The 25,722-nt window shown below is 39.9% G+C and overlaps 1 protein-coding gene across 1 annotated transcript in view; it reads right to left on the reverse strand.

Moving 5' to 3' along the window:
- lamc3 (laminin, gamma 3) overlaps positions 1-11,848 on the reverse strand; it is a 95,112-nt gene extending 83,264 nt beyond the window's left edge. Inside the window, exons 1-2 of the mRNA XM_070850425.1 lie at positions 11,461-11,848; positions 3,247-3,551 (exon numbers count right to left, since the gene is read on the reverse strand). Of these exons, the coding sequence (XP_070706526.1) occupies positions 3,247-3,551; positions 11,461-11,848 (693 nt within the window). The remainder of the gene's footprint in view (positions 1-3,246; positions 3,552-11,460) is intronic.
- Between the last annotated feature and the right edge of the window lie 13,874 nt (positions 11,849-25,722).

Raw genomic sequence — 25,722 nt, forward strand, 5'->3', positions numbered from 1 at the left:
GCACATAGCAGGGATGAGGAGAAAATGTCTTTATGCTGCTGCTCAGTGCAGCTTAGTGTATGCTTGAGAGCTGATGTGACTTCACCACTGATGTCTTTCCTCCATCTTTTCCCAGTTTAAAATGGGATCACTCTTGGGGAAGGCATGCCTCTTTCTACTCTGTAGGAGGTTGCAGAAATGTCATGCATTCAAAGTGCCGTGGTTGACGAGAGGGAAGGTTTTATGAGGAGGCAGCATCCGGCTCAGGAAGCATGCGTGTGTTAGGGTGAGAAGGGGGTGGGGTTAAGGTATGTGTGCAGGCAGAGATAACATATGTAGCCCTAAGGGCTTGTAAGTTGCATCAAACTATTTTGCTTTTAAAATCAAACGTCTTTGGGAGTTTTAAGAGGGCAAATTAAACATTCTCATCAGGTACAAACTATTAGAATCAGCCCCTATATTTCTGTAAAAGTCACTATTTCAAAGCTAAGCTTTTAGTTCTCATGTTAGAATTCTGTTTTAAATCCAACTTCTGTATATAACAGCTTTTACTCACAAAGTAAATATAATTTGATGTTGGGAATGGATAAAACAAGTATTCAAATACATCAGCATTGGAGGACAAGGCTCCAGTTTGCTTCAGCAGTTTTTCCTTAAACATGGCATTCAGAGATTTGAAGCACAACATATTTCACAATTGAGCTTCAAAGCATCAAAAGTGAGAATATTGAGATTTGGGTGAGCTATAGCTCACCTCATAAATCTCTGATTTATAACAGTCATATACAGTAAACTGCAAATATAGTGGCAGACTGAGCAACAAACATCCCCCCAAAAATTCACCCAGTTACTGTACTGAGTTTTGGAGGATGGGTTCTTTCTTTTGGAACGGGTTATGGTTATGCAGGGTTGCACAGCATATCCTCCACATATCCCCTAAAAGACAACCTCACTCTTCTTATTTAATGATGTGGAGGAGGACAGCTTCCTTTAGAGAGGTGTTAGTCTTGCACTGCCTGACCTATTTCCATACTTTGTTTAAGGAGAAAGGTCAGGCATAAGAACATATTATTATTATCATTGTCTTGAGGAGTGTTTTACTCGTGGTGGGAGGGGCAATGACTGTGGGCTGATCATAGAGGCATATAATTGCTGAACTGATTGAAAACTATTCTTGGACATGTACAGTATGTCCACGACATTGTAGGATTTTTGTTGTTGTTGTTGCAGAGATAGGGGATAAAAATAGCAGCATGCAGATGGTACAAGGGACAGTAGAAAGAAGGAAAATGTAGAATGAAAACAGTGAGCCAGAGGGAGGCCTACAGGATATGATGTCCTCATCCTGTGAAACAGGTGATGGGACTAAGGAAAGAGAAATTAGATTTGAGTGGAGGCTTGTTCATCATGTTGCTCCTGCTGGGGTAAATTCCATTGTTTTACTCTAACCAAGTCACACAATGGTGATCCAGAACAAATTTAATACAACACAATAGAACGTCTGCTCATAGCAACTAAAGCATGATTAATGTTTTGTTATTAATGGTTAGGTTTCAGCTCTCAACGCACGTGCATGGTTAAGGTTAAGGAAAAATCGTGTCCTTGGTTAAATATTGAATAACTCCACAGAAACTTGAAGCACACAAAAGATGATGTCTGTATCAATATTTAACCAAAACCATTATCTTTCCCTAACCGTACCCAACATTGCCTTTGTTGCCTAAATCTTATCAGTAACAGGACTCAGGATGCAAACCCCAGTCTGTGGTGTCAGTGCCCACCAACCACCCTAAGCTCATCAGCTCAGCCTCTGACTGATCTCAGAACCAACCAGAAACTCCACTTCTCTATGTAATTACCCATCAGTCTCTCTCCATTTTCCATCCTCCTTCACTAGTCCTATAGGATCTCTGCTCTAAATATTTTATTTAATTAGTTGTGCGAAGGTTACTTTAACTGTACATTTTGGTCTGTAAGCAGCATTGAGACCTGGAAATATTGTTGCATAGAATCCCCCTTAGGGCAGATATAGCTACTGATCAACACACGACAGCAAGATCCTCAGTAATAAATAATGACAGAGGCCTCTAAAAGTTCTTCACTAATGAACCGATGACGAGCACATGCATGGACAGATACACGCAAACATACTTACAGCCCTGTCAAAGAAAAAGGAGTGGCTGCATTAAGTGCTTTATTTACTCATTTTTAGCCGCGCTTTACTGTGCCCACCCCTCCCAGGCTGTCCCTCAAGAGGCTGCCATTAATTCAGCACAACCCTCTGAGAGCTTCATCAATGTTAATCAGAGCTAAACATTAGATTTCCTTCAGCTGCTTTGAAAAGAGCTGGGGGGTAAGGATGTATATGTGCTTAGCTACAGTATGTTTGTTTGTGTAAAAGTTGGCTTTTGATGATACAGTCAATGCTTGAGGTGATGGCCAGGAGCATCATGAGCAGCATCACTAGACATCAGCTGCACAGGGCTGTTACAGCAAGCTATGTATGCGATGAGAGCAGCCCTCGTGTCTGGAGGTAAATAACCTTTTTTGATGAAGGTGTTGTAAGTGAGACACACTTCACAAGTTTTTGGGAAAAAAAATATTGGAAAGGTCAACACTTTCAGGCTCTTACATCCATTACAGATTGTCATCAGGGTTTTTCAATTCAATTCAATTCATTGGCACATCAGACATTTGGAGGCATGGAGAGAAAAGAGATGTAAGACTTTTCATGGGTTTGTATTCTCCCTAAAGCACTTATTCGACTCCAGTCGGTGAAAGAGGAAAACAGGTTTCAGAGAACAGTATCTGCATCTGGTAGATCAGAAGCAAAGGAGAAGATATACCCAGATTTCCATTTGAATTGGTGTTTTTCGAAGAAAGTTCTTCACATTGTCAAACTGAAACACATCCCACAAGTTCTTGGGAAAAGGTCAACACTGGCACGCTCTTACATCCATTATGGATTGTCATCAGCGTTTTGAAATTTAATGCATTTAAAATGAGCAGCAACAGGCATTAAAAAAGGAGTAAAAAGTTGAATGTTTTAATTTTCAGTTGAATCCTAAGGAATATGTATTTTGCATTAATTAGTTGTATCTATTTTTCACATATTTTGGTTGCCTTGGCTATTATTGGCTCTAGGTTCAGAATCTGCATTATTAGGTATTATAATCTATGTGATATAATAATACAGATTCTGACAGTAATGATACATATACATTTGCATATATACAACACAAAATACACAACAAAAAGAGGCCTCACCTGCAACACCTTGCTTTGGTCAAAGTTGTATGCACTGGGCCGTCCCTCCAGGGTGGAGAAAGCCACGTTTCCTCCAGTGAGGGGAGAGATATCGCTGAACTCATCCGTACATAGAGCTGTCCTCTCATCATCTCCTGGGCGAATGTAAGCCTTAGCATCCTTTCCATAAGTCTTCCTACAAGAAGCGCTGTAATACTGGTAAGGCAACCATGGGCCATCTTCTTCTGTGCGCTTGTAGATGGCGAAGCTCTCCGGCCGACTGGTGTAGAATTTCAATCGTATATAGGTTATTTCAAACGCCTTCCCTGTGGAAAACAGAGATGATTAGCTTTGAAAAGAATCATCAGAATAATTACTGTTAGAAGTAGATCTATTGTAGTTACATAGTTAAATCAGGGCAGGTTTTATAAGAGAAAAACTACTGTGGGGTGATAGTTTAGGACCCAGGAGCAAAGAAAAAAATACTGACATAATTGCATTATAGAAAGAAGGAAAACAATGGGGGATAGGCTTAATTTCCCGTGCCTCTATGCAGGGTAAATGAATGTCATTCCTGCAGGAGCGGAAGAATACCCAGGATTATTTTCTCATTATCCAGATCATAATGGCCCCCAGAAGTGAAACATAGGTCAAAGGGAGCGAGACAAAAACATTTTTGTCTTATATTATCAGTAGGACAGAATAGGACAATCAGTGCAAACTTGGAGAGGGGAAATCTGCCTGCATTGTTGAATTGGACAGAATATAGTCTGATGCAACATTTGAGGTGTGACAGTAAAGCGACAGAAATGAGGGGTATGAGTATGATTTAGAACTAAACGTATCCTTGATTGAATGATTTGAATGATTGAATGAAGGTGATGTTTAGGTGGGGGCATGAAAAGAAAAGAGAAAAAAGACTTTTCATAGGTTTGTATTCCGCCTGATTCGACTTCAGTCTGTGAAAAAGGCAAACGGGTTCCAGAGCACAGTGTCTGCATCTGGAAGATCTGACGCAAATGTGGAGATATACCCAGATTTCCATTTGAGTTGGTGTTGGTGTTGGGGGATTTGGCAGATCTGACTAAGTTGCTCTGTAATTGGTGTTGCATTGTAACTAAAAGGTGTCTGTAAAGTAATTTTTCAAGGTGCATAATAAGTGTGGGGATGAGTCTCCCAGCTACATGTTTAATTAAATGAGAGGAGAGGTTAGGGAAGAATGCATTTTGGCAGCTCTTCTTTTTTTGCATATTGCACACTCAGGTAGCTTGAATTAAAGGTGGGTTTTTCCTTCCTGTGTGGAAACTGGAATGTGGGAAATCATCGATTTGCAACATAGCTGCAGTCCTTATTTGGTTTTGTAGGAAAGCTGACATCTTTTGTCCATAATCTCAAAGCAAACAGAGAATTGATGTTTCATTTTGATTTAGTGGTGTCATTTCCTCCCACTGTTTACTCACTGTGAACACTTCAAACACTAATCTTGGAGCCATATACGGGGGAAGATTGCAAGTTACACTTCCTGAACACATTAAGAATCTGCCAAATACTGTGTAGTTTTACAGGGAATTAACTGGGCAGACATTAACCGGAGTCATATTGAGACCTGAGTGAGGAGTAGCATGTAGGAACCCTCTTAACAGGCTTCTTCATTGCACTCATGGGGATTTTTTTCTCCATCATTAGATACCAAGTCTCAGGCTCTCTACACATTCATAGAGGGATGCCATCCACTGACACAGCCATAATGGCATCTGTTGCTTTTTGCTGCCAAGTCAGGACATTGCACCTCTGTCTCTTATCTCTGCAACAATCTCTAATGGTATCTTTCCTTTAGGAGAACTAAGATCATTTAGCTTTCATTTACTCCCTGCATGAGGTGAGCTCAGCCCTGCTGAGACTGAGGCGCACACATAAAAGAGGCAGAAGATGAAACATTTGTTGGATATCCCCTGTGATGAAATGCAGATTAGTTGCAAAGGATATTTGTATGTTTTTGTGCATAATGATTCATCCTTTTTCAAGATTCATTAGAGTTTATGTGGACACAACAGTTTTTTTTTAGCTGCTTTTGCGTTAGGAGCAAAGTAACATAAAACCACAAAATATGTATAGAGAAAATCCACCTAAGATAGAATTCACACATTTATTTTCACAGATTGGACAGCTCAGTTTGAAGCAGACGCCTCTGTCTTTTTTTTTTTTAACCATGCGACAGATCTTCAAAAACTAAGACAAGTTTGGAAACCCAGTAAAACAGCCTGGTGTGACTTTACAGTGCTGATCCAGGATCTTGTGGCATCATAAATCAAACCACAGATGTTCCAAGTTGTGTACAGCCACAGTGATAAAATGACTATTTGGACTAGTTTAAGAGTGAAGGCTATGGGCTGCAGAAGTACAGACCTGCTTTGAGTGTCAACTTAACACAGCTGGTCCTGTCTGCCTAGAATGAGACTAAACTCACCACAAGTACTGTAGACTCAATATTTACAATCTGTTTGCTCCAGGCTTAGATTTCTGTGATCAGCAAACACACCAATGAGTGTATTTACCTTCTAATCATCTCAAAGTTAACGAATAAAATAGAATAGAGTAGTCTATGACAGAGAGCTGTGTCTCCTGTGCACGCCTGTGAGAGCGTCATGCCAACTGTGGCAGACTTTTATCATTGTTTTACATCTGAGGCAGGATGTTGCTTTTCTTTGACGGCACTGAATGAGAACCAGCTGCACACATCAATGTCTGCTGTTAGAATGTGTGTGTGTGAGTGTGTGTGTGTGTGTTTCTCACCAAGTCTTTGTGGGAAAAACCTGACCCCAATTCCTTACCAGCAAACCGCCCAGCAATTTCTTTTTTCTCCCCCCTTCTTCCTCATTATGTTTTGTTTACTCCCCTTGAAGCAGCCAGACTCCCCCTTCTCTTTCTACTCTTCCACAGACCCACTCTGACCTGGCTGCAGTATGTGTCCCTACATCCTACCGCTGTGTTTATCATCCCAGCATTTGCCTGTATTCCCTTCAGAGAGAGCTTGTTTTGTTTGGAGAGGCAAAAGAAAACAGTAATGTCGAAGACACCCCCCACCAGCAACCCAGATGGATCACAGAGCTTTCATATGGACCAAAGGGATGCCACATATAGACAATTTAGGGATATTCAGTTACATAAAACTGTGTGTTATGAAAACACAATTATTCTTCTCTTAAGAATACTGGAATAATCAAAAGGCATCAGGTACAGAAAAACACATGTTTGGGTGAAATGCAGAAAGGAGCAAAGGTCGGTTTAGTCCGAGGGAGACAGACTTGTGGGTGTTGAAATTGTTTGAAGAATAACAAACCCTCTAGACAATGCAGGACATACTTCTGCAGCAGCAGCATTGGCATCTTTCCCAAGGAAAAAAGGACTAGCCGGAGATTACAAACAACAAAGCCTCAAAACACAGCCAGACATCTACTTGCTATTGGAAATCAATATCCTCCATTTGATGGTGGCACTTTTTGCTTTCAGAGCATGTGATACAACAGTTCCTGTATGGTCAAAGCTCTGACATTTTCAACTTTTGTCATCATTTTGTCCCTGTCTCATGTTCCTTTGAAGCAGAGCTTTTGGATGGGGAGTGCCCACCCTTCACCTGCAGCAGAGCAGAGAGGAGACCTGACCTATGAAGAATATTTCTAGTTTTGAGCAGGAACTGTCTTCACTGGTGGATTTCTGGAAGTCCCAACACACAAATACATAGACAGAGGATATTGTTAAGGTGATTCTAACCTTAGTTAAAGCCACTGTAATCAATATTTTCATTAAAACAATGGACCAAATTACTCATAGTGACAGAGAATTAAGGCTTGAATCTGAGGTTACCCTTTTCCCCCACTTTCACTGTACTGTTTTTGGTCGGAGCAGGCAGCTGTTTTAACAAAAAGCCCTAAATACCCACTACACGCTGCTCTTCAATGGCAGGCGGACTGAGTTAGTGACGAGCTGGTTAGCATGATGTAACATTTAGCAGTTGCAGAGCCGTGTATTTCCCTCAGGACTTGGTGGAGTGTTGGACTTGCTTTCACAAAGTGGCCAGTAACACGACTCCAAATGAATGATAATGCCGCTTTGTGTCCGCTGGATGTGTTAACAGTTTGCTGTGATGGATTACTTCCCGTGTTTAGCCAATGTCAGATCTCTCAATCATTTGGTACAGCTTGATTTTTAGTACAGGCAGAGTTCAATTTATTTTTCAAAACTTAGATATGCATATATGCTTCCTTGTCAGGAGTAAGGTGAGAAGATTGATACCACTTGCATGTCTGTCTGTTATGCAAAAAAAAAAGAGAAGATTATTTCTTGCCCTGGAGCAGTGACTTCCTGGAATCTCTGCTGGTTACCTAACAACTGTACAATGGTGACAATGTTATAAAGAAACAAGCAATGATGTTTTTATCAGTGAGCTTTACAGGTTCTGGTATTATATTATGTCATTAAGTTAGCTCTGTATTATTATGGTGACCAGATGTCCCGGCTTGTCCAGGACTGGCCCAGTTTCACATTTCTGCAGGTTTTTGCAGCAATTAAAAGAATAATTATAATATTATACTTGTTTTCAGTGCTTACATGGTCATGTTCTGTCCCACTCATTATCACCTAACATGAACAATGCATTGTCAATGCGTGGTTGAAAAGGCTGCTGCCAGGCTATGAGTCACAGGTAAGCTTTCCTGCTGAGAAGAGCATTGGTCCAAAGTGCTCCAGGACGCTTATGACTTAGTTAGTAAAGTAATGGAAATGGAAATTGCTGCATTAATGGCATCCATGGTGTTGAAGGATGCACTGATGGGTGTGCTAAGGACTGAAATAATTAACCCACATCCAGATAAAAATGACCATGGTGCCTGCATACGTGTGTATATATATATATATATATATATATTTATATATGTGCATGTGTATGAACGGTTTGCAATGGTTTTCAAAAATATGTCCACTCTAGGTATTATGCTAGTCTAAGCTAATTATCTCCTTGCTCCGGCTTCATATATGACAGATATGAGAAGAAAGCCAAAATGTTGAATTACCTTCCCTTCCATTAAGATTAAATGAGGGAGCAATTGTTGGCTGTGTAGGTTGATTTGTGGGGGGTTTGCTGGCTTGTTAGCAAACTGCCTGTGGCACAATATAGGAAAGTTACTGCTGACTTCTCTGGATTCGTTAATATATTCAGTATTTGGACATGATGCTGTTTGTCATTTGCAGAGGGGAGAGTAAAACCAAAGAGAGGACAGATTAAAAAGCACGGGGAATTCTGTTTTAAGCATTCGTATTTAAATTGAGAATAAATTCTCAATTTAAATACAGAAAAATCTATTAAATGTACTCTATCCAAAAAAAATTGTAATTTTAATTAGTATTTTGTATTTATTTAGTTCAATGGGGGACCAAAGCATTATTCATTGTTCCTTACTTTGTTACAGACAGACACACACACACATACACACAGCTCAGCAAATGAATTGAGGTGGGAAAGGTAATTTCATAGAAAGATTTGTATTAATGCTTTGTAACATTAGTCGCCACAATTTAATTCAGTTAAAGTGACAAATGTGGGTCGGTTACTTATTTCAGCAGTTTCCCACAGCATGGTAATGGGATAATGATGCTAATGGCTCAAGCTGGTCTCATAAAATTTTGTGAAATGAGGAATGTCTTCAAATGCAAATATGTACGCAGTGTACAAAAACTGGCTCCAATGCATTTTCTCCAAAGAATGGAATGTGTGAAGGAGGTAATCCCAAAAACTTGTATTACTAACACAGAAATAATTCACCGTGGTAAAAGTGGTGCATAGTTGCATATTTGCTTTGATCTGTGAAAACCCAGGTTCAGTTCCAAGGCCAGCATGAATCAAGTACAGTGTTATTATTGAAGCTGTTTTCACATTTTATAATGACAAAACCCAAACCCTCGTCATTTATCTTACCTGATCTTCTTGTAACCAAGCTTTTGCTCAGCCCAAACCTATCCTTATTTTAACCCCGGAGTAGCTGACCTAGATGTCTTACTTGCATAAAAGTAACTCTTTTCAGCTTTTCAAGTGCTGAACAAAAGAAAAGTGTTCAAATTGAACGACTGTCAGACAATCCATTTCATGCTGGAGAGACATGTTTACATAATTTGTGCCAACAGCATATTATCTGTCTCCCAGAGTTTGAAATAAGACATTGCAATCATGAATCGACTTCTTTTCCTCAGTCATTACACTCTACTTTTCACAGACTTGCATCCTTATTCAAAATCTTAATTTTACTCAACAAAGCACTTGTGCCAATGCAAAACAACAAACACAAAATCTTTCTTGGCTGATTCAATAGTTGCACATTTTCCTGAAATTTCCTGATTTAAACTGACCTTGTTTTAAAGTGGTTTGCTGGAATTATCTATAATTCATTCTTACTTCTTCTACTGGTTTTAACAAACATATCTTATTTACTATGATTATGGTATTTCATTACTATTTTACTGTTCAACTTTTGGTCTTAATTGGTATTTTACTTAATTCTTACTTTTTAATGGTTTTATTCATGTGTATGTTCAATTCTCATTCCTATTTCTTATTGGTTTTAACTCACATGTATTATTAATATGTCTATTTTAATTACACAGCAAAACCGTCGGTGTTAATTTTTCAGTGTAAGTTCAAATCAACAAGTATTAATTTTGACACTGAAAAGAGTATGTATATGTGTTGAAATGAACACTCTCAGACTTAATGTAACATTTTGAGTTTGTGACTGCAACTTCTGTGGTAGCTCACATGCTGTGAGGCATGTTGTGCTTCCACCTGGAATGGTATTTGTTATATATACAAAGCTTTGCTTGCGTGCTTGCTTGATCCTGCCCAAACAGGTTGTTTGTTGTTTAGAGTTTTAGATGTAAATTTTTGGTTAAACCTGGGTTTTGACAGTGACTGTGTTAACTACTTTATAGGAGTTTGATCATATTTACAAAAAAACCCAAAAGCAAAATTTTGTTTAAAATGCACTTCAGAAGGATTTCTCTCCAAAAGTTCTGTGAAAACTTTCATCACAGTGCAGGGAAAATTATCATAATTTCAAGTGACAGTGGACCTGCTGACCAACTCCCTGGCTGTGCAAAAATGACTCTGGCTGGGGGGTTAATGGAAGTTACCTCCCTGAAAAGTGAGCGTATCTTCTGAATTCCAAATGCATTTTATGTAAATGACTGGCTAACTTCGGTTAGTCCTCCTTTCCTTATCATAGCCTCATTCCTTCCAAACTTGGGGCTTTCCTGCAGGTTATCAGCTGCTCATTACGTGGAATATCTCAGAAAATAATAACTGCCTTCTGTTCTATTTACAGTCAATTTACAGTATATTTCTTGTACCAACACCTGACAACTGTGTAAGTGAAAACACTAAATAGAGCCTGTTGCACAGAATTAAATGAATTTATCATACAATGGGAAATATGGATTTCAAGGTAAAATGGTTACTTAAAGGTTGATATGTTTTCACAATCTGGTCCAAAACATTCTGGTGACATGTTTCTCTGCATGTTGTGGTTGTATTCTAGTCGGGTTCTGGCCCAAATCATACTTAAAGTAGATCCAGATTCGGATGCGTTCACCACCAATACACCATGGCAGTATGTGGGCTGAATGAAATTAAACGTGGGTCAACACTGGGCCATCAGTCAGTTGCTATCTCAGCATGTTGGATACAAGTGTATGTTTTTCTCATCCACTCTAAATCCAACAAAAATTCTCAGACATGCCCTTGTGGCTATATGCTCACAAACACTCAAAGTCTAGCCATGCCTGAGCCACAATGTTTTTTATTAAGACAGCTCAGAGCCATGACTGAATAATACAAATCATGTGTTGTTAAGCACAGCTGCTTTGTATTAAAGATGTCCCATGAATTCACTGCCACTACACAAAGTAAACCTATTTTGTCGCACAGACTCAACTGGTGTGAGAACATGAATTGCTGTGATATCCCATAATTATCCTCCTAACACTGGACTCTGCATTGAAACTGATATTAATATACTATTCCTTGACGCAGTAAATGCAGTGCACATGGAAAGCTTCAAGTCTCTTTAGAATAAAACAGGACATTATAGACAAACATAGGAACAGAGACCACAATTGAACCCTGAAGATACTCAGTGCCATGAATTGTGGAGGCCAGACTGAACTAAAGATGTGCTGCTGTGCTCTTACCCAGGTGGAGGGTGAGGTTGACAGAATTGGGGTGCTGGATGCCATAGTACATGGACTGGCTCTGCCACCACGTGGGCTCCTCATTCCTGTGGAAGTCTGTCAGGAGGCTGGCATTGTGGCTCAGGTCTGGGTCTGATGCATCACAGTGGTGACACGAGCGCGTTGAGCCAGTCTGCATGCAGTAGTCCTCAGGTGGGGAACCGCACACGTTTGATGCCACCACAGTACGATTGAAGGCAATGTTCTCAAACTTGGGCATGCAACGGCTCATGACGCTCCTCTCATCATAGCACGAGTCCATAGCGGCCCAAACAAGGAGGTGGCAGTGTAGATGAAGAGAGAGGAGAAGGGCCAGGAGAAGAGAGCGTACAGCAAAGGAAGTATCCATGTCTACAAACAGTTGCAATCACATTTACACCTCAGACACAAACTTTCAGTCATATACTCTAATGCAAAAACACAAATGTATGAAGATCCTGACTTGAGAAAGGTAATCCAACAAACAAAAAAAAGATGAGTCCAGTCTGAGAGCTTTGTTTGGCTACTCTCTCTGTTCTTTCTCTGTTAAGTCTCCAACATATGTTCTCCCTCTGTGAAGTGGAATGAAGTTCGTGCAGGAACTCCTCTCATCAGGGGCAGCATGAGACAGACAGAGGAGGGACAGAGGTGGGGGCTGGAGGGTAGAACAGTCCATGAAAAACTTCCCCACCTGCTGGTCAACACATGCACCGCACCACCATTAGCGTCGGATGTAAAGGTAAAAGAATCTCATTTGACAAGAAAAACACATTCTATAACATCTTTAGATAATAGAGCAGTGAGGTTGTTGCACCTTTGGGCACTGGAGGTAGTGAGTGCCAAAGCACCTGCATTTACCACTTACAGGAACACACAATATCATCGATATGGTGATAAATGTACTTGGCAGTTGGCCCCACAGCAGGACGCTCTGGTAAATGCTGACTCTAGTAATTCACAGTAGAAGACTAGATGTGCAAAAACTGTCTGGAATATTTCAGCAGACACGGGTCATCTCCATAAAAGGATGTTGCTCAGGGGAATTCTGTGACCTAAAGGGACAATTTATTTATAAAAATGGTGTGAATAGAGTGGAAGAGCTGCACTGCTAGTTCAGCTAGATAGGCTGTAGGCCCTGCCATCATGAAAAGTGAGAACTGGTTTGCATATCCCTGTAATTCATACTGACTGCTTGGGGTCATATGTCATCCATCTGTGTTTGGTTAACCTTAGCTATAAATTAAAAGGTGGGGAAAAACTGTTAAGTCACTGCAGTCGCAATAGAAACAGAAAGCCTTTACATTTTAGCTAAGCCATTTTTTTTGTGTTAAAAGCTATATCTTCATAAAGAACTAATTAATAAGCAAGATTTACTAATAATTTACATTGAGAATTGTAAAGTTAGTACTCTGTGCATTGTAGTTTTCATATTTATGCCACTATGCTTTGCTATATTCCCATTTATATTGAAAATAATGGTAAAATACTATAAAAACTGTATATGCAAAAAGTACAGATGATAAAAGGGTGTGCTCATTGATCAATTTTGTGGAAGTTTCTTTATTTAATTACTCACTATTGTGCTGACGCATATGGGATTTGGATTGGGATGTGGATTTCTTCAACTTTCTGGGTGGCTTCCTGAGTGCAGTTGATCTGCAAGTCTGTACACAGTGCCACCTTCAATTTTAAAGTGGGATAAGAAGTCCAACAAGTGGTTTTAGAGAACCATAACCAATGATGTGTAAGGCCATGCATTTTAATCTTCTTTCTATGAATAATTTGCATTAGAAATTTGGCACAATCATCCAGAAAACCAATGAAAGTGACAGCACAAATCAGCACTAGTACAATTTAAATAACAATAGGACCAATGTCGACATGGCAGTGTTTGACATTAAGTAGATGGAGAAAAGGAAGAGCAACAAAAGAAAGTAATATGAAGACAGACAGCGTGAAACAGAGAGAGACAGGTAGTGTGGACGGATGCATTTAGATGCTGTACATTTATGATCCCTGCAGGATTTACTGCAAAGTCTCTCCCACATCTCCTTGTGATTGCCCTGATTTATCAGGGCTCTATCAGTACTCAGGCAGGGACATTGTAAAAGGGACCACATCAATTTGCAGTGAAATACTCTGCTGGCTTTGGATGAGAGCACGTCTGGCTTCAAATCTATTTGGCTCTATGAGGAACAGCCATGATGATCAAGAATCTAATGTCTCTGCAAACTGACTTTTATTCATCAAGCAGGTTCATAATTGCACCACCTGTAAGCTATGTACAGTATGTGAGAACACAAGTGCTGCATCGGACAATAACGGGTTTGAGCAATACGATGGAGAATCATATGCATCGAACAAGGGGAAGAAATTTGTGAAAATGTTATTCAACAGAAGGAGCCAGAAGTGCAGATTTTGTTGTGGGCAGCTGCAGATGATTGTGCTAGTCTTCGCCTGTTGAATCAGAATGATACTGAAAATTCATCTGCAGAGAATAATGATTTTGACTGTGACATATCCGGCAAGCTGGAAAACCTGAAGTCTTACAAGAAATAAAAAGAAAATCAATAGAATAGAAGAAGTTGTATTCTTGACTTCAAAACTGTGGCCAGTATTTGAGTTGGCTGAATGAGCTCAGCATGGGGCCTGCTGAAACTAGTGGGGAAAGTCTGCAAAGCACCCAAGGGTATACTATTGCCTGGGACCCCCCACTGTTTTATAACCATTCAGACAAGTCAACCACATGCTTTGCTGTGACGCAGGAAAAGAAGACAGACCACACACACTCAGAGCATGTTAGAATTACTCTTCTGACTTCACACAAACTAGTTCTCTTTGAAAGTCACCTGTCTAATACAAGCAAATGGAGGAACATACATCTTGTGCATATGACGTTACACTTTTTCTGAATGGCAGTCGTATCACCAAGGAGTTTATGGTTAAGCAATAGAAAACACATTCTCCCTTTCCAGTACCAAACAGGCCAAAATGATAATATCAGGATGTAAACTGATGCATCTCTGTTTAGTGCATTTGAGGAGACAAAGCTTGTTTGCAGCCATCTGGATGGTTTGGGTAAGATTTGTGTTTACCAGAGCAAAGCCAGCTCCTTTTGAATGCCTGCCTAAGCCGGTGATTGGACAATGTGTTTGACTGTCATGATATGCTGGCCCCACCTTTTTGCCAACTGAAATGGAAAATGGACAGAATGTTAATTTCAAATGGAGTTTGTTTTAAATGAGATTATTGTCAGTCTGTTCAAACAGATTTCTCCTCATCCATCTGTTTCTCTGTGTTAACCCCTTCTGGTTTTGCCATTGCTCTCTTCTGTCCTTTGTTTTCCTTTGCACCCATTCTTTCTCCCCCAGCAAATTGTAATACTTCAAACTCCACTCCTCCCTCCCACCTATTCTTCCCTGTTTCCTTGTGCATCTTACTTCTCATTCTCCTTTCCTCCCTCTCTCAATGCCACAGATCTTTTAGCCTCCACCTGCCACCTACCATTTTCATGCCGCAGATTGGTGCAGCTGGCTGTCACGATGTGAAGCTTGTTGCACCGAGACTAGCAGGTATGGCCTCCTTTTTATGATGACACAATGTCGTAGCAATAAGTTACGCTTTCAAACAGTGATTTGATGTCACAGCTGTCAGCGCTTCACTTAGCAATGCAGGAGGCGGCTGCCATGTCCCTGCAGGGAATGCGTTATCTGACAGACTAATGAGCGCTGCACAACTGCCATGTCGTCACAAAAAAAAATCACAGCATCACACACCTTTATGAAAGTCCTCTCTAGCCTGACAAAACTGTATTACATGTATGTATAAGGACTCTGTTTATACTTTGTGATAGTTTGGTCACAACGTCATTACACACAAAGCCACAGTTTACTCATGCTTATGAGAAATACAGGTGTGCCTCAAGATATTTTGGTTTACTAAATATTATGAATGCAGTTTGATATGTAATAGACAGCCATTAAAATACAATTCTGGATATTTGATTATGTTTGTCCATCACAATTGACTGCGTTAAATAGTAAAGTTATCATTGTCAAGGGAAGACACAATTAGCTGTGAGAAGTTCATTCCAACATGTTTACAAGTGTCTGAGTCATCAGCTCACTGTGTTAATATAACTCTTTCTTTTATATGCCTGGCTCATTAAGACAAACCAAATTAAATATAAAATTAAGCATCTTTGAAAAAACTTCTCTCACAGTGTTTTATAAGTTTCCATCGAAACAGCACAGACAAACAAGGGCCAAGGGCCAAGGGCCAAGGGCCAAGGGCCCCCCTCAAAGAGTAGCATAGGGGCAACACTGTAGGAACACCACCGAATAAATAGAAAAGAAAATGTCAGATGTAACTGATCCTATTTTTTCTGCCTTATAGAATACAGTGGTGAATGTTTTACAATAGTAAAAACAAAACAAAAAAAAACTGATGCACTCAGTAATGGGGCCTTTGGTGAGCGAGGGCCCATAAAGCTCACTGGGCCATGGGTGTACTTTAAAGAAACGTGATAATGAAACCAAAAAGAGGGTCTTGAGTCCTAATCCATCTAGCATGCTGATTACCCATTGACAAAAACATATAAATAGATTACATCATCAGGCCTGTCGTTTCAAAGACAGATATCCTGCAATGTACCAATTCCTAAGTATGATGTGATAATAGCAGGAGTCCAGAGGTATTGCCTTTTAACAATGAACTCACGCATAAGCCATTCACAGTGACAAATCATCTGTAACGTCAGGCTTAGAGTATTAGAGCAGAGAGGAAGTGTACGACAAACAACCCTCAAAACCACCTGCTCGCATGTATGTATCAGAGAGTCACTAAAAAGTTAACGATTAAAGCAATAACTAATGGATGAATGGACATTAATTATGAGAGGAGTGTTGTTTTGGCAGCAATAATGATGGATGTCTGTTACAAAGACTGCAGGGAATCATAAAATGTTGGCAGTCATAAGCTCGGGCACGATCATGTGTCATGTTCACTCACAGCCAAATAATAAAAAATTATCTACTTCATTTAGATTTGATATCATTCGTAAAAATTCATATTTTCGTGTGGGTGTTCCAGTGAGTAAAACACAGGAATGCTTTCAAGCTGTCACAGTGAGAAGTCCATGCTGCTGCCTCTACTGGTATGATGTGAGTGGGGAAATAAAGACCAGATGCAAGGCAAGTAAACATGTGTGAGCAGTGTTACGAAATGCTGAAAATACAACTGAGACTTGAAAACACTTCAGTCAATGCTATTTAGAGAACTGTGACTGCGGTGTGAAGTTTTAAGTGTTGAAATGGCATTTTTTATTTACTTTTTGGATTCGACAGTCGGTGATTGTGGTGATGCTCTGGGTGTGTACGGATGCGGAGCACTTGGATCAGCTTACGGAGTAATGGTACTCAAAACTCGGTGGTGACATGAGCTACAAAATTCACAGCCATCGTTACACCAACCAGAAAAAAGACACTGTCAAGCTAAAGTTAGATTTAAATGAACACACTGAGGCAGAGGAAGAGGAGTAAGAACAATCCAGCTTGGTCAAAGATCTAACAGCAGTCCGTAGTGTACAGGCATCACGATCTGACAGAGCACATAGCATTTCCATAGCACAACGCAGGCATCACAAAGTAGATGTGTAGAACAACAAGGCAACATAGACAATCTAGCAAACATGTGAATGCTGCCTGGAGATTGTGCATGTGGACAGATTTCTCATTTACTCATTCGTGTGTGAAAATCGTTCCCTCAAAGTATGACAGATACGTCACCTGATGTGTTAGGTTAGTGCAAAAACTCATCTAACAAGCAAAGCTTATAACAAACTGAACCACAGGATTCACTGAGTGTTGTTTATCAGCCACACAGGATCGTGAAAATAGACTCTATATAACTATCTGATTTCTTGTCCAACAGTGTGAGCTGTTTTTCCCTAAAACAGGCAGTTTCTGGCAGTTTCAGTCTTAAAAAAAACATCCGTCGCCTTATTAAAGTCCAGGGCTCAGACCAGATCGCTTCGCTCTTGGGATAATTTTCAACCCATTGCTTTTGCAATTTGTGCAGTTTACAAAAAAAAACTACTTTTCATGTTAATCTCCCCATAAGTTAGTTATTCCAATTCATTTTCTGTATTGCTGCAGATGTTAAATAATAATGTGACGTGTTGTTGTGGAGAGTTTAGAGTTGTTTGAAGGTGCCTTTGACAGAGTTGTGAAATGGATGTAAAGTAATGAGTAATGTAACAGATAACTTTTCCTTTTGAATAATTCTTAAGTACTGTGTCTTTAATAACTAATGTGATGAGTAATTTATCACATTTTTCAAGTGATTTGCTCGACACATCTAATGCGGAGCAGGTGTGTAGGCAGGTGGCTGGCTATCCTTCATTTCAAGTACACTGGTCCAATATATTTTGTGTCTGTACATTTCTTGTCCTTTCTGACTCAAACAGTACTTGTCTAGAGCTGAATGTATTTATTGAGCGGTAGTGGAGCAGTGGACAGAATTTTCAGCCTGATCATTGAGTGTAATGCTTCATTGGAGTCTTATTTAACTGTTTTACAAAAGTTTGGACTCACATTTTTGAACCTTTGACTTTTCTTTACAGCTAGGACTTTTTATAACACTGATTTAACAGGAACATGTTGGTCATGTTGCCCTGCATGTGGTGGAAGAGCATTGTCATTAGGAAATAAAGCAGAGGCCTTTCACCTCTTAACTCTCATGTTGCCCAATATAACTCACCCTTCTTTGCTGCTCTATACCGGTTGTCCATATTGTATCTTCCTTCCACGGTAATTTGCCAGCTTTCCAGGCTTATATGAAATTAATTTGCCATTATAGCATTGGGAATTGTGGCACACAGCTGTAGTGCTGTGTGTATGTGTTTGTCTGTTTCCTCCAGTGCCTCTATCCAGGTGCCACCCTTCTTCCCTCCTATCAGCTGTGGGTGGCTTTTACACACCAGTGTTCATTCACCCATTAGCGCCTGGAGCTTGCGAGCCTGGAGGAAGCAACAGACGGGACCAGTGGGCCGTTCGGCTGTGTGTGTGTGCTCTGTCCTTAAAATATACTCAAGTTGTTGTGTACCAAGATTGGTAATTTTGAATCCCTTTTTGAACGGAGGGTGTTTGACTGTATAGCCCTTTTATTCTATATGACAAATCCTCTGTTGTTGCTAAATTGTTGTACAGTCTACACTGACTTTCCACCTTTCTAAGGAAAGCTCAATTTCCTGTTGTTTAGTGGCTTTTGTAAGCAACTGGCTTTGAAATGTGCTAATAGATTCCTGATTTGTTTGATACTTGATACTTTGATTCCCTTGCTTCTTATTCCTGGAGTAAATTTTATTGTTACTGCCACCATCCCCTGGATAGTCCCAGGGACATATTTGGGGCACGGCCAGGAGAACACTGAACAGGATAAACAGATAGAACTGCCCACCACAACTTTTTCAAAGTTTCACAAGACCTGCAAACATGGCTATAAGACAGTCTTGCACAGGGGTGCAATTGAGAAGCGAAAACTTTTCACTGATTTAGGGGACCCAGAGCTGGGCAGGGGCCCTGTATAAAAACACCTACAAAGGGACTGTAGATATTTATTGTGTCTGAGCTGTTGTTAAACTGCTGTCAGAGGCCCAGAATTTGCAGCCTTGTCCCTGCTCTTGCATGCTTCAGAGAATATTTCTGTTTTTGCAGGATCAAAAATACATTTTTGACACTTTTTTTCTAATGGACAGCAGGAAGGCCTCATTTTCTTATCGCTCTGTCCACCCATCTTCTTGAAACCAACAGCTATTTAATAGTAACATCCCTGGTTTTAGTAATTAGTTGACTGTTGATTAAAAAAGGGCTTTAGAGAGAAAGAAGAGATCCGGCAATTACCCAGCATATTAATCCCCTTCACTGGCTTCATTAGAATGCTCTACGCACTCTGGTTTCAAGTTTTACATTTAAATTTGACTCTGAGATTTTTACACTGCAATTTGCACTTTTAATTTGCGCCTCCCATAATTGGACATAGCTGCTTTGTGCTTCAGTTGGTTTGTAAGTGGAAGCAGTGTTCTGCCCTCCTGTTTGTGTGACTGACTGTGGGGCCCCACAGGTTTGGAGAAGAAGGAGGAGACAAACAACCTTTATGTGACATCCCAAAGCTCATTTTCAATTCTTTATTTCCTCCCATACCTCAATACCGTTCTACTTCTTTCCTAGCAAGTAGAAGAGCAAAGGAGAGGATTGGGTGAGGCAAGTATTGAAAGTTGAGTGGGTGATTTGCTATTCTATCTATTCTAACCCCCCCCCCCCCAGATATTCTGCTTGGAATAATAATATGTGTCGGTTATGGTTTTCCACAAAGTTCAATTTTGTTGTAAAAAAAATCTTAAAATTAGATCCACCACCTTTCCCTCATTGTAAAATCCAGAATATGCAGTATACATATATATATGCAAAACTATTGCTCATTTAAAAAGTTTAACTGCCCAAAAAAAAAGATCCATGCTCAGTGGATGTGTGCTGGAGAATTCAAGTTTCCACATCAGATTTCTGTAAGTTGCATACTGGATCACAATTTGCTTCCATCTAATCTTAATGCCACAAAAGTCCTGCTTGCTGTGTCCTGCTTGTTGTATGTCTTTAACTTAGATTTAAGATGATTACAGAAAAACTTCCCCTCTTTAGTAGAAGAATGTGCAAACAGCCTTATTAATACTTCATTCAATATTGTCAAGCATACTTCAGTTCAAGATGCATCTATGAAAGGCAGGGTCTGTAACACTGGAGAAACTAGCAACAGTAGGTCGATTTTGAAAGTTTCCAACCAAAAACATACCACCCCCCTCCCTTAAGGCCTCCCTCCAAAGCCACTCCCCCACAATGCATGAATGAGTGGTGCTGGACCGCTGCTGGAAGTCCATGATAGTGTTGAGAAAACTGGCCACCGCTGGCGCCATGGCTGCACAGTAAAGTCTCTGTTGTGCCCTGTGCACAATGGCTGTTTGACAACCTCTCTCTGCTTTTCAATCTAACAAATAAACAACCCTGTTGAAGGCCACAATCATACAACCACAACCAGAATAGCCATCACAAATGTAACATCACGTTTACTACCACTTTCTACGTCATTCTTGTGCAACTAGCGTGCTAGCTTTATCAATAAGTCAGCTTTGCCTTGTGGAAGAGTCCACTCCATGTGTGACAGCCACATTGCATACGTTTAAATGTTAGCACTACACATTATATAAGCAATCACAAAATGCACAAAATGGGGGCCTCATATTCCTTTCTTCAAGTATAGGTCTTTTTTTTTTATCAAGATACTTCACTAGTGCATCAGCACTCAAATCCAACATGGCCACTATTCACAAGTACTGAATTCCTCATCTATGCTTCGAAAGTTTGTTTTTGTTCTGTCACATCAGTGACAGTCTAGAGGGTTTTTAGCCTTCAAATGACTACACTGGCAAGTACACACCAGAGAAGATAAAGCACCTTTGGCTGCACGAGAAGTGTGGCTATAAGAAACAAAAATGATCCTTCATGTCACACACACATAATCCCTAGTACAATAATATTGCCAGATGCTTAGAACTTCCCACTTACGTAATTGCATTCTACCACAATCACTTTATACAGCAATCTAGAGCTCAAGAGTTGAAGCGATTTCAGTTCTACTAATTGATACAGCCCCTATATTATCACCCCATCTCTCTTAAGTGTAGAAAGTCAGATGATTCCTATACACCCAATTAATGTAACACTTTACCCACTTCACAACAAAGATAACAAGGCACTAATATTGATCCAATGAAGGAATAGAGGTTGGAATAGTGTGACTGTTCACGTTGTTGCTGCATTTTCATGTTGTGATAAAATGGATTATTCATTTTAGGAAGTGTTATCATTTTAATCTTAATGGTGGGGTCATGTGCATAATGGGATGGGTGGAGTATGGGATGCCACATTCCAGCTGTTTTGTGCACTGGAAGAACTTTCTCCAAAATTTTCAAATTTTGGAGAAAGGTTAAGTAAGTTTTATTGTTTCTTGTAGTGACGAGGAAGGGTCTTGTAGGGACAGCAGTATATCATTTGGGTACAGACTGATTTTTCAACATGTGTTATTTGTTTGGATTCCTTTGATGCAGGTGTTCTGACAAATGGCTGCTGCTAAGGGTTTGATGAATGGAGGGGAAGAGTGTGTGCATCCTCGCCTTGTCCCCTTGTGCTGTGTGAAGCTTTGTGATGATCAGTGATGGTGGTGGCTGAAGATGAGATTTGAAGAATCTTGACCCACTTGAATGACTGATTCCCCAAAATCAAACCTGTCCAATGTGGGAAACAGACATTTCTAGTTTACCTCATCAAAGGAGTTTTCTGCATCTGAGGTGGCTCTGATAGTTTCTGCATGCCGTAATGATAAGTAATGTATGAAGTTAAACAGTCTGCACGTGTTTGGCAACCTTTGATAAAACTGGTTGGATTTGGATGGATTATAGATGTAGCAACTTTGACTTATCTGTAGGCTTTGCCTTACTGGTCGTGTTTGTTTATGTTAATGGCAGAGATGTGATGGCAACTGAATGGGTTGGGTCTTTGTTAAGGTTTAGGAGAAGTGGAATTGTGGCTATATTCACGTTTGCTAGAGGCCTTAAACTTTGTTTTGTTTCAGTTATTATTTGGTTTAAGGTTGGTGCGATAATGGACCAGAAGTGTTAATAGATCTGAGCAGGGAAGCTATCAGGTCCTGGTGCTTCATCATTAGGAAGATTGAGGGTAGTGAGCAGTTCATCTTGTGGTATTGATGAATCAAGTGCGTTGGTTTGTTTCTCACAAAGTTGTGGGAAATCAATGCTGTTGAGAAATTAATTGATGTCTTCTTGATTTGTTTCTTTTTCTGATAAGATTAGATTGGCATAAAAACTTTGGAGGATTTGATTTATCTCTTCGGATGAATATGTCGGTTTTCCTAATGAGTCCTTAATGACTGAGACTACTGTTTTTTCTTTTGTTCCGGTTCAGCATCTTGTTTATATAAGTGGAGAATGAGAGTATTTATATCAGATTCATATCGTTAAAGCTTCTTCAAGTATCTATAGGAAATGTGTACAAGGAATTCCCAGGAGACACACATGCAGGCGGGGGGACCAGGTCATTAATTTAATGGCTATTCCGCCTTAGATGGATGGAAAAGGGGAATGAGGGTGCTTATGTTCAATCTTTGCAAATTTGACCTCAGTCGTATGTGACAGCAGTCCGCCCACACATACAGTTAATCCACACACACACCATTGCACACTGCTTCCATTCTTTGCCCTATTTCCTCCGTTTCTCCCCTTCTCTCACTATATGCACCTATAAGACATCCATATACACATGCATGCATACACGCCAATGTGTGCTCAGAAACAGGCGCATACTCACACACCAGGCTGCACCTTAAGGCTAGCAGTGTCTGCTTAATGGAGTTAGTGATATATCCATTGGGTGCTCTGCTCATTTAAAAGTCAGTGGAGGGAGGAAAGGAAGCAGGCCAGGAGGAAGTGGGGATGGTGAAAGGCTAGAGGCTACAGGAAAAACATACATGACATATGGATGGAGAAGATGAGGTGGGGGGGGTGTGAACAATGGGTGCAAATGACAACATTAATCCCACATCAGGGCTATCACTGAAGGGGGAGAATGTGTATGTGTAAACAAAGCCATGGAGGTCCTTTGAATTATGTGAAGATCCCACTGGACCTATCCTGGACAACGTTATTTTTCAGTTTTCTGTGCATCTCAGCAGGTTTTATTGGAAGACAAACAAGAGATAAAAAGACACAGAAAGTGATAGAGGGCAATATTTGCCTGTTACTGGCCTTATCCAAATGGTCGACCCTCCTGTACGAGATACTGCCTGAGCTCTGAGCCTGAACAGTATGGAGGATTAGAGCTTAAAGCATAAATTAAAGTAGTGAAATGACTGAAATGTCCCATTTCCATCTGAGTGGTGCAACTTAATGACCACTTCAAAGTAAGATATAGGGGATTATCACTGGGAAGCATTAGTCTTAATGTCCAGGATGTTGTTATTCTATTTCATGTGTTGATATGCACGCTCTAATTCTTATAGGCCCAGTTTATAATGACATTATAGTGGTGGCCATTTGTCAGCTAATGGTTTTCCTTATTGACCTCTCCAAGGCTTATCATCGTGTGTTGGCTGTGATCACTCCTGACGCTAAAAGCTGGGGGTTTCCACCTGCTAATTTCCCTCTTTTCCTCACATAACATCCTATTTTTACCCCTCTTTCATCCTGAAATTCTCTACATGGTCGACCTGGCAGTGGTTTGGTTTAATGAGAGAATATGTGTGAGCTTATGTAGCGTGTGCAGTGAGCCTACATCTGTGTATTCATGTTGTGTTGCATATAGTGTTTTTTGGAAGAGGTGTGGCTGTGATGGTTGTGATGGATCCAAGGTAATAATGCATGCAGATGTTCCTGCATGCTTGTGTAATCACACTACACATGTTTACCTTTCCCTTTTGCTGTTGAACTCGAGTGTGTTTATTGGTACATGCAGGTGCATACTTGATATGTAATTGAGTGTTTGTGATAACTGACTCACTCTGCATTTTACTGAAATAAGACTATGATCAGCCCTCCCTTCAGAGTTCCTAACATCAACTTGAATATATCTATTTCCACCATTCCATGTTTTCTTTCTTGCTTGAAAAGAACCTTTCATACCAATTGATAGATATTAACACTGCGACTGCAAACCCATGACATTATTTCCAACGATTTCTACAGAACAGGAGAAAACACAATCACAATGAAAATTGATATAGTCTGTGAATTGCTTGCTATATGTTTTAGAATGACCTTGGAAACTCTCTGCAGAAATGTTATTTCAGTTCTTTTATTCAGTTTGCACTGTATGCAGTTATGTGTGTCACCTCTTCCACACATGACTTCACCCTGCTCTCTGTGGTGGTGTTGATGATGCTAAAAGAAAATAAATACTACCACTAAGGGGCTCCAGGGGCTTGTGTATGTGCACATGACTTGACTGTACACAGAAACCAGGTTCAATGCCCATGGTTCAGCTGAAGACATAGCTATTCCTAGTTATCATGTGTATAGATGTGACAAGAAAGTTAAAGGAATGGGTTTATTGATTTATGTTAACAACTGCTTTACTGCATGTCCACTTCTATGCCTAATGAATATGACTATATACTTTTGATGCATTTGCAACTGCTCACTTCACAGCTAAAGGTTTTAACCCTTTCTCTATCTCTGCAATCAGTGGTTCTCTGGAGGAGATTAGGACCTTATGTTATATGTATACTGTATATCTCTGAGCTGCTTATCATGGGTGACCTTAACTTGATTGATTCTCCAGCATCTCCAGCTGAAAAAGATCAGAGTTAATAAATAAATAAATTTATCTCAGCTGATGTCTAAACCATACCAAAGGTATTGCTAAATCTAAAATAAAAGAAATGCCATAAAGATCAAAAGCTTTAATGAGTAAGATTTCCTCATGATGACATACATGTTCCTTGAAAACTTTGAAAAAGCCCCCAAAGTCCAACTTACTACTTGCTTTTGGGTGCATTTTGGCCAACATATAAGTATAATTTATTCTCCGAATCAATACTGTAATGCTAATTTTTATGCTGACAGCATTGAAAACATAATTTAACAGCAAATTAGGCCTCTTCAAAAACTACAACCCGAGAGGTCACTTAACATACAGACATAACAAACAAATATTAGACTGATCCGTGCAGTAGTATTAGAAATTAGCTGCGGACAGACATGCACGTACACATATATACACACAGAACCAAACACATAACCCCCCCAGGTTTATGTCAGGTGGAGATAATTACACACCTTACCTCTCCAATAACTTCTTCTCATTTGCACTTATTTTTGTTATTTTTATTGTTCTCAGTAATCATTAAATAAGGTAAACATTTATGATGATTTTAATTAGCATATGTATGTGTGATCAACTCATTTTAGATGTTCAGATCTTGGGTGTAAGTAATTTATTGCTCAGGTCTCTCCAGCAAAACCGATCTTGATCTCATGGCTTCCAGCATAAATAAAGCTTAGCAAAAATCTACAATCAGGAACCTTTAACCTCTGAAATATAATTTACATATGCTCCATGATGACCTTTTGAGATCTATAAACAAGCACAGCTGTCTCCCAGAATATAAATAAACTGCATC

This window comes from Pempheris klunzingeri, chromosome 19 (genome assembly GCF_042242105.1).
Source record: "Pempheris klunzingeri isolate RE-2024b chromosome 19, fPemKlu1.hap1, whole genome shotgun sequence".
NCBI classification, from domain to species: Eukaryota; Metazoa; Chordata; class Actinopteri; order Acropomatiformes; family Pempheridae; genus Pempheris; species Pempheris klunzingeri.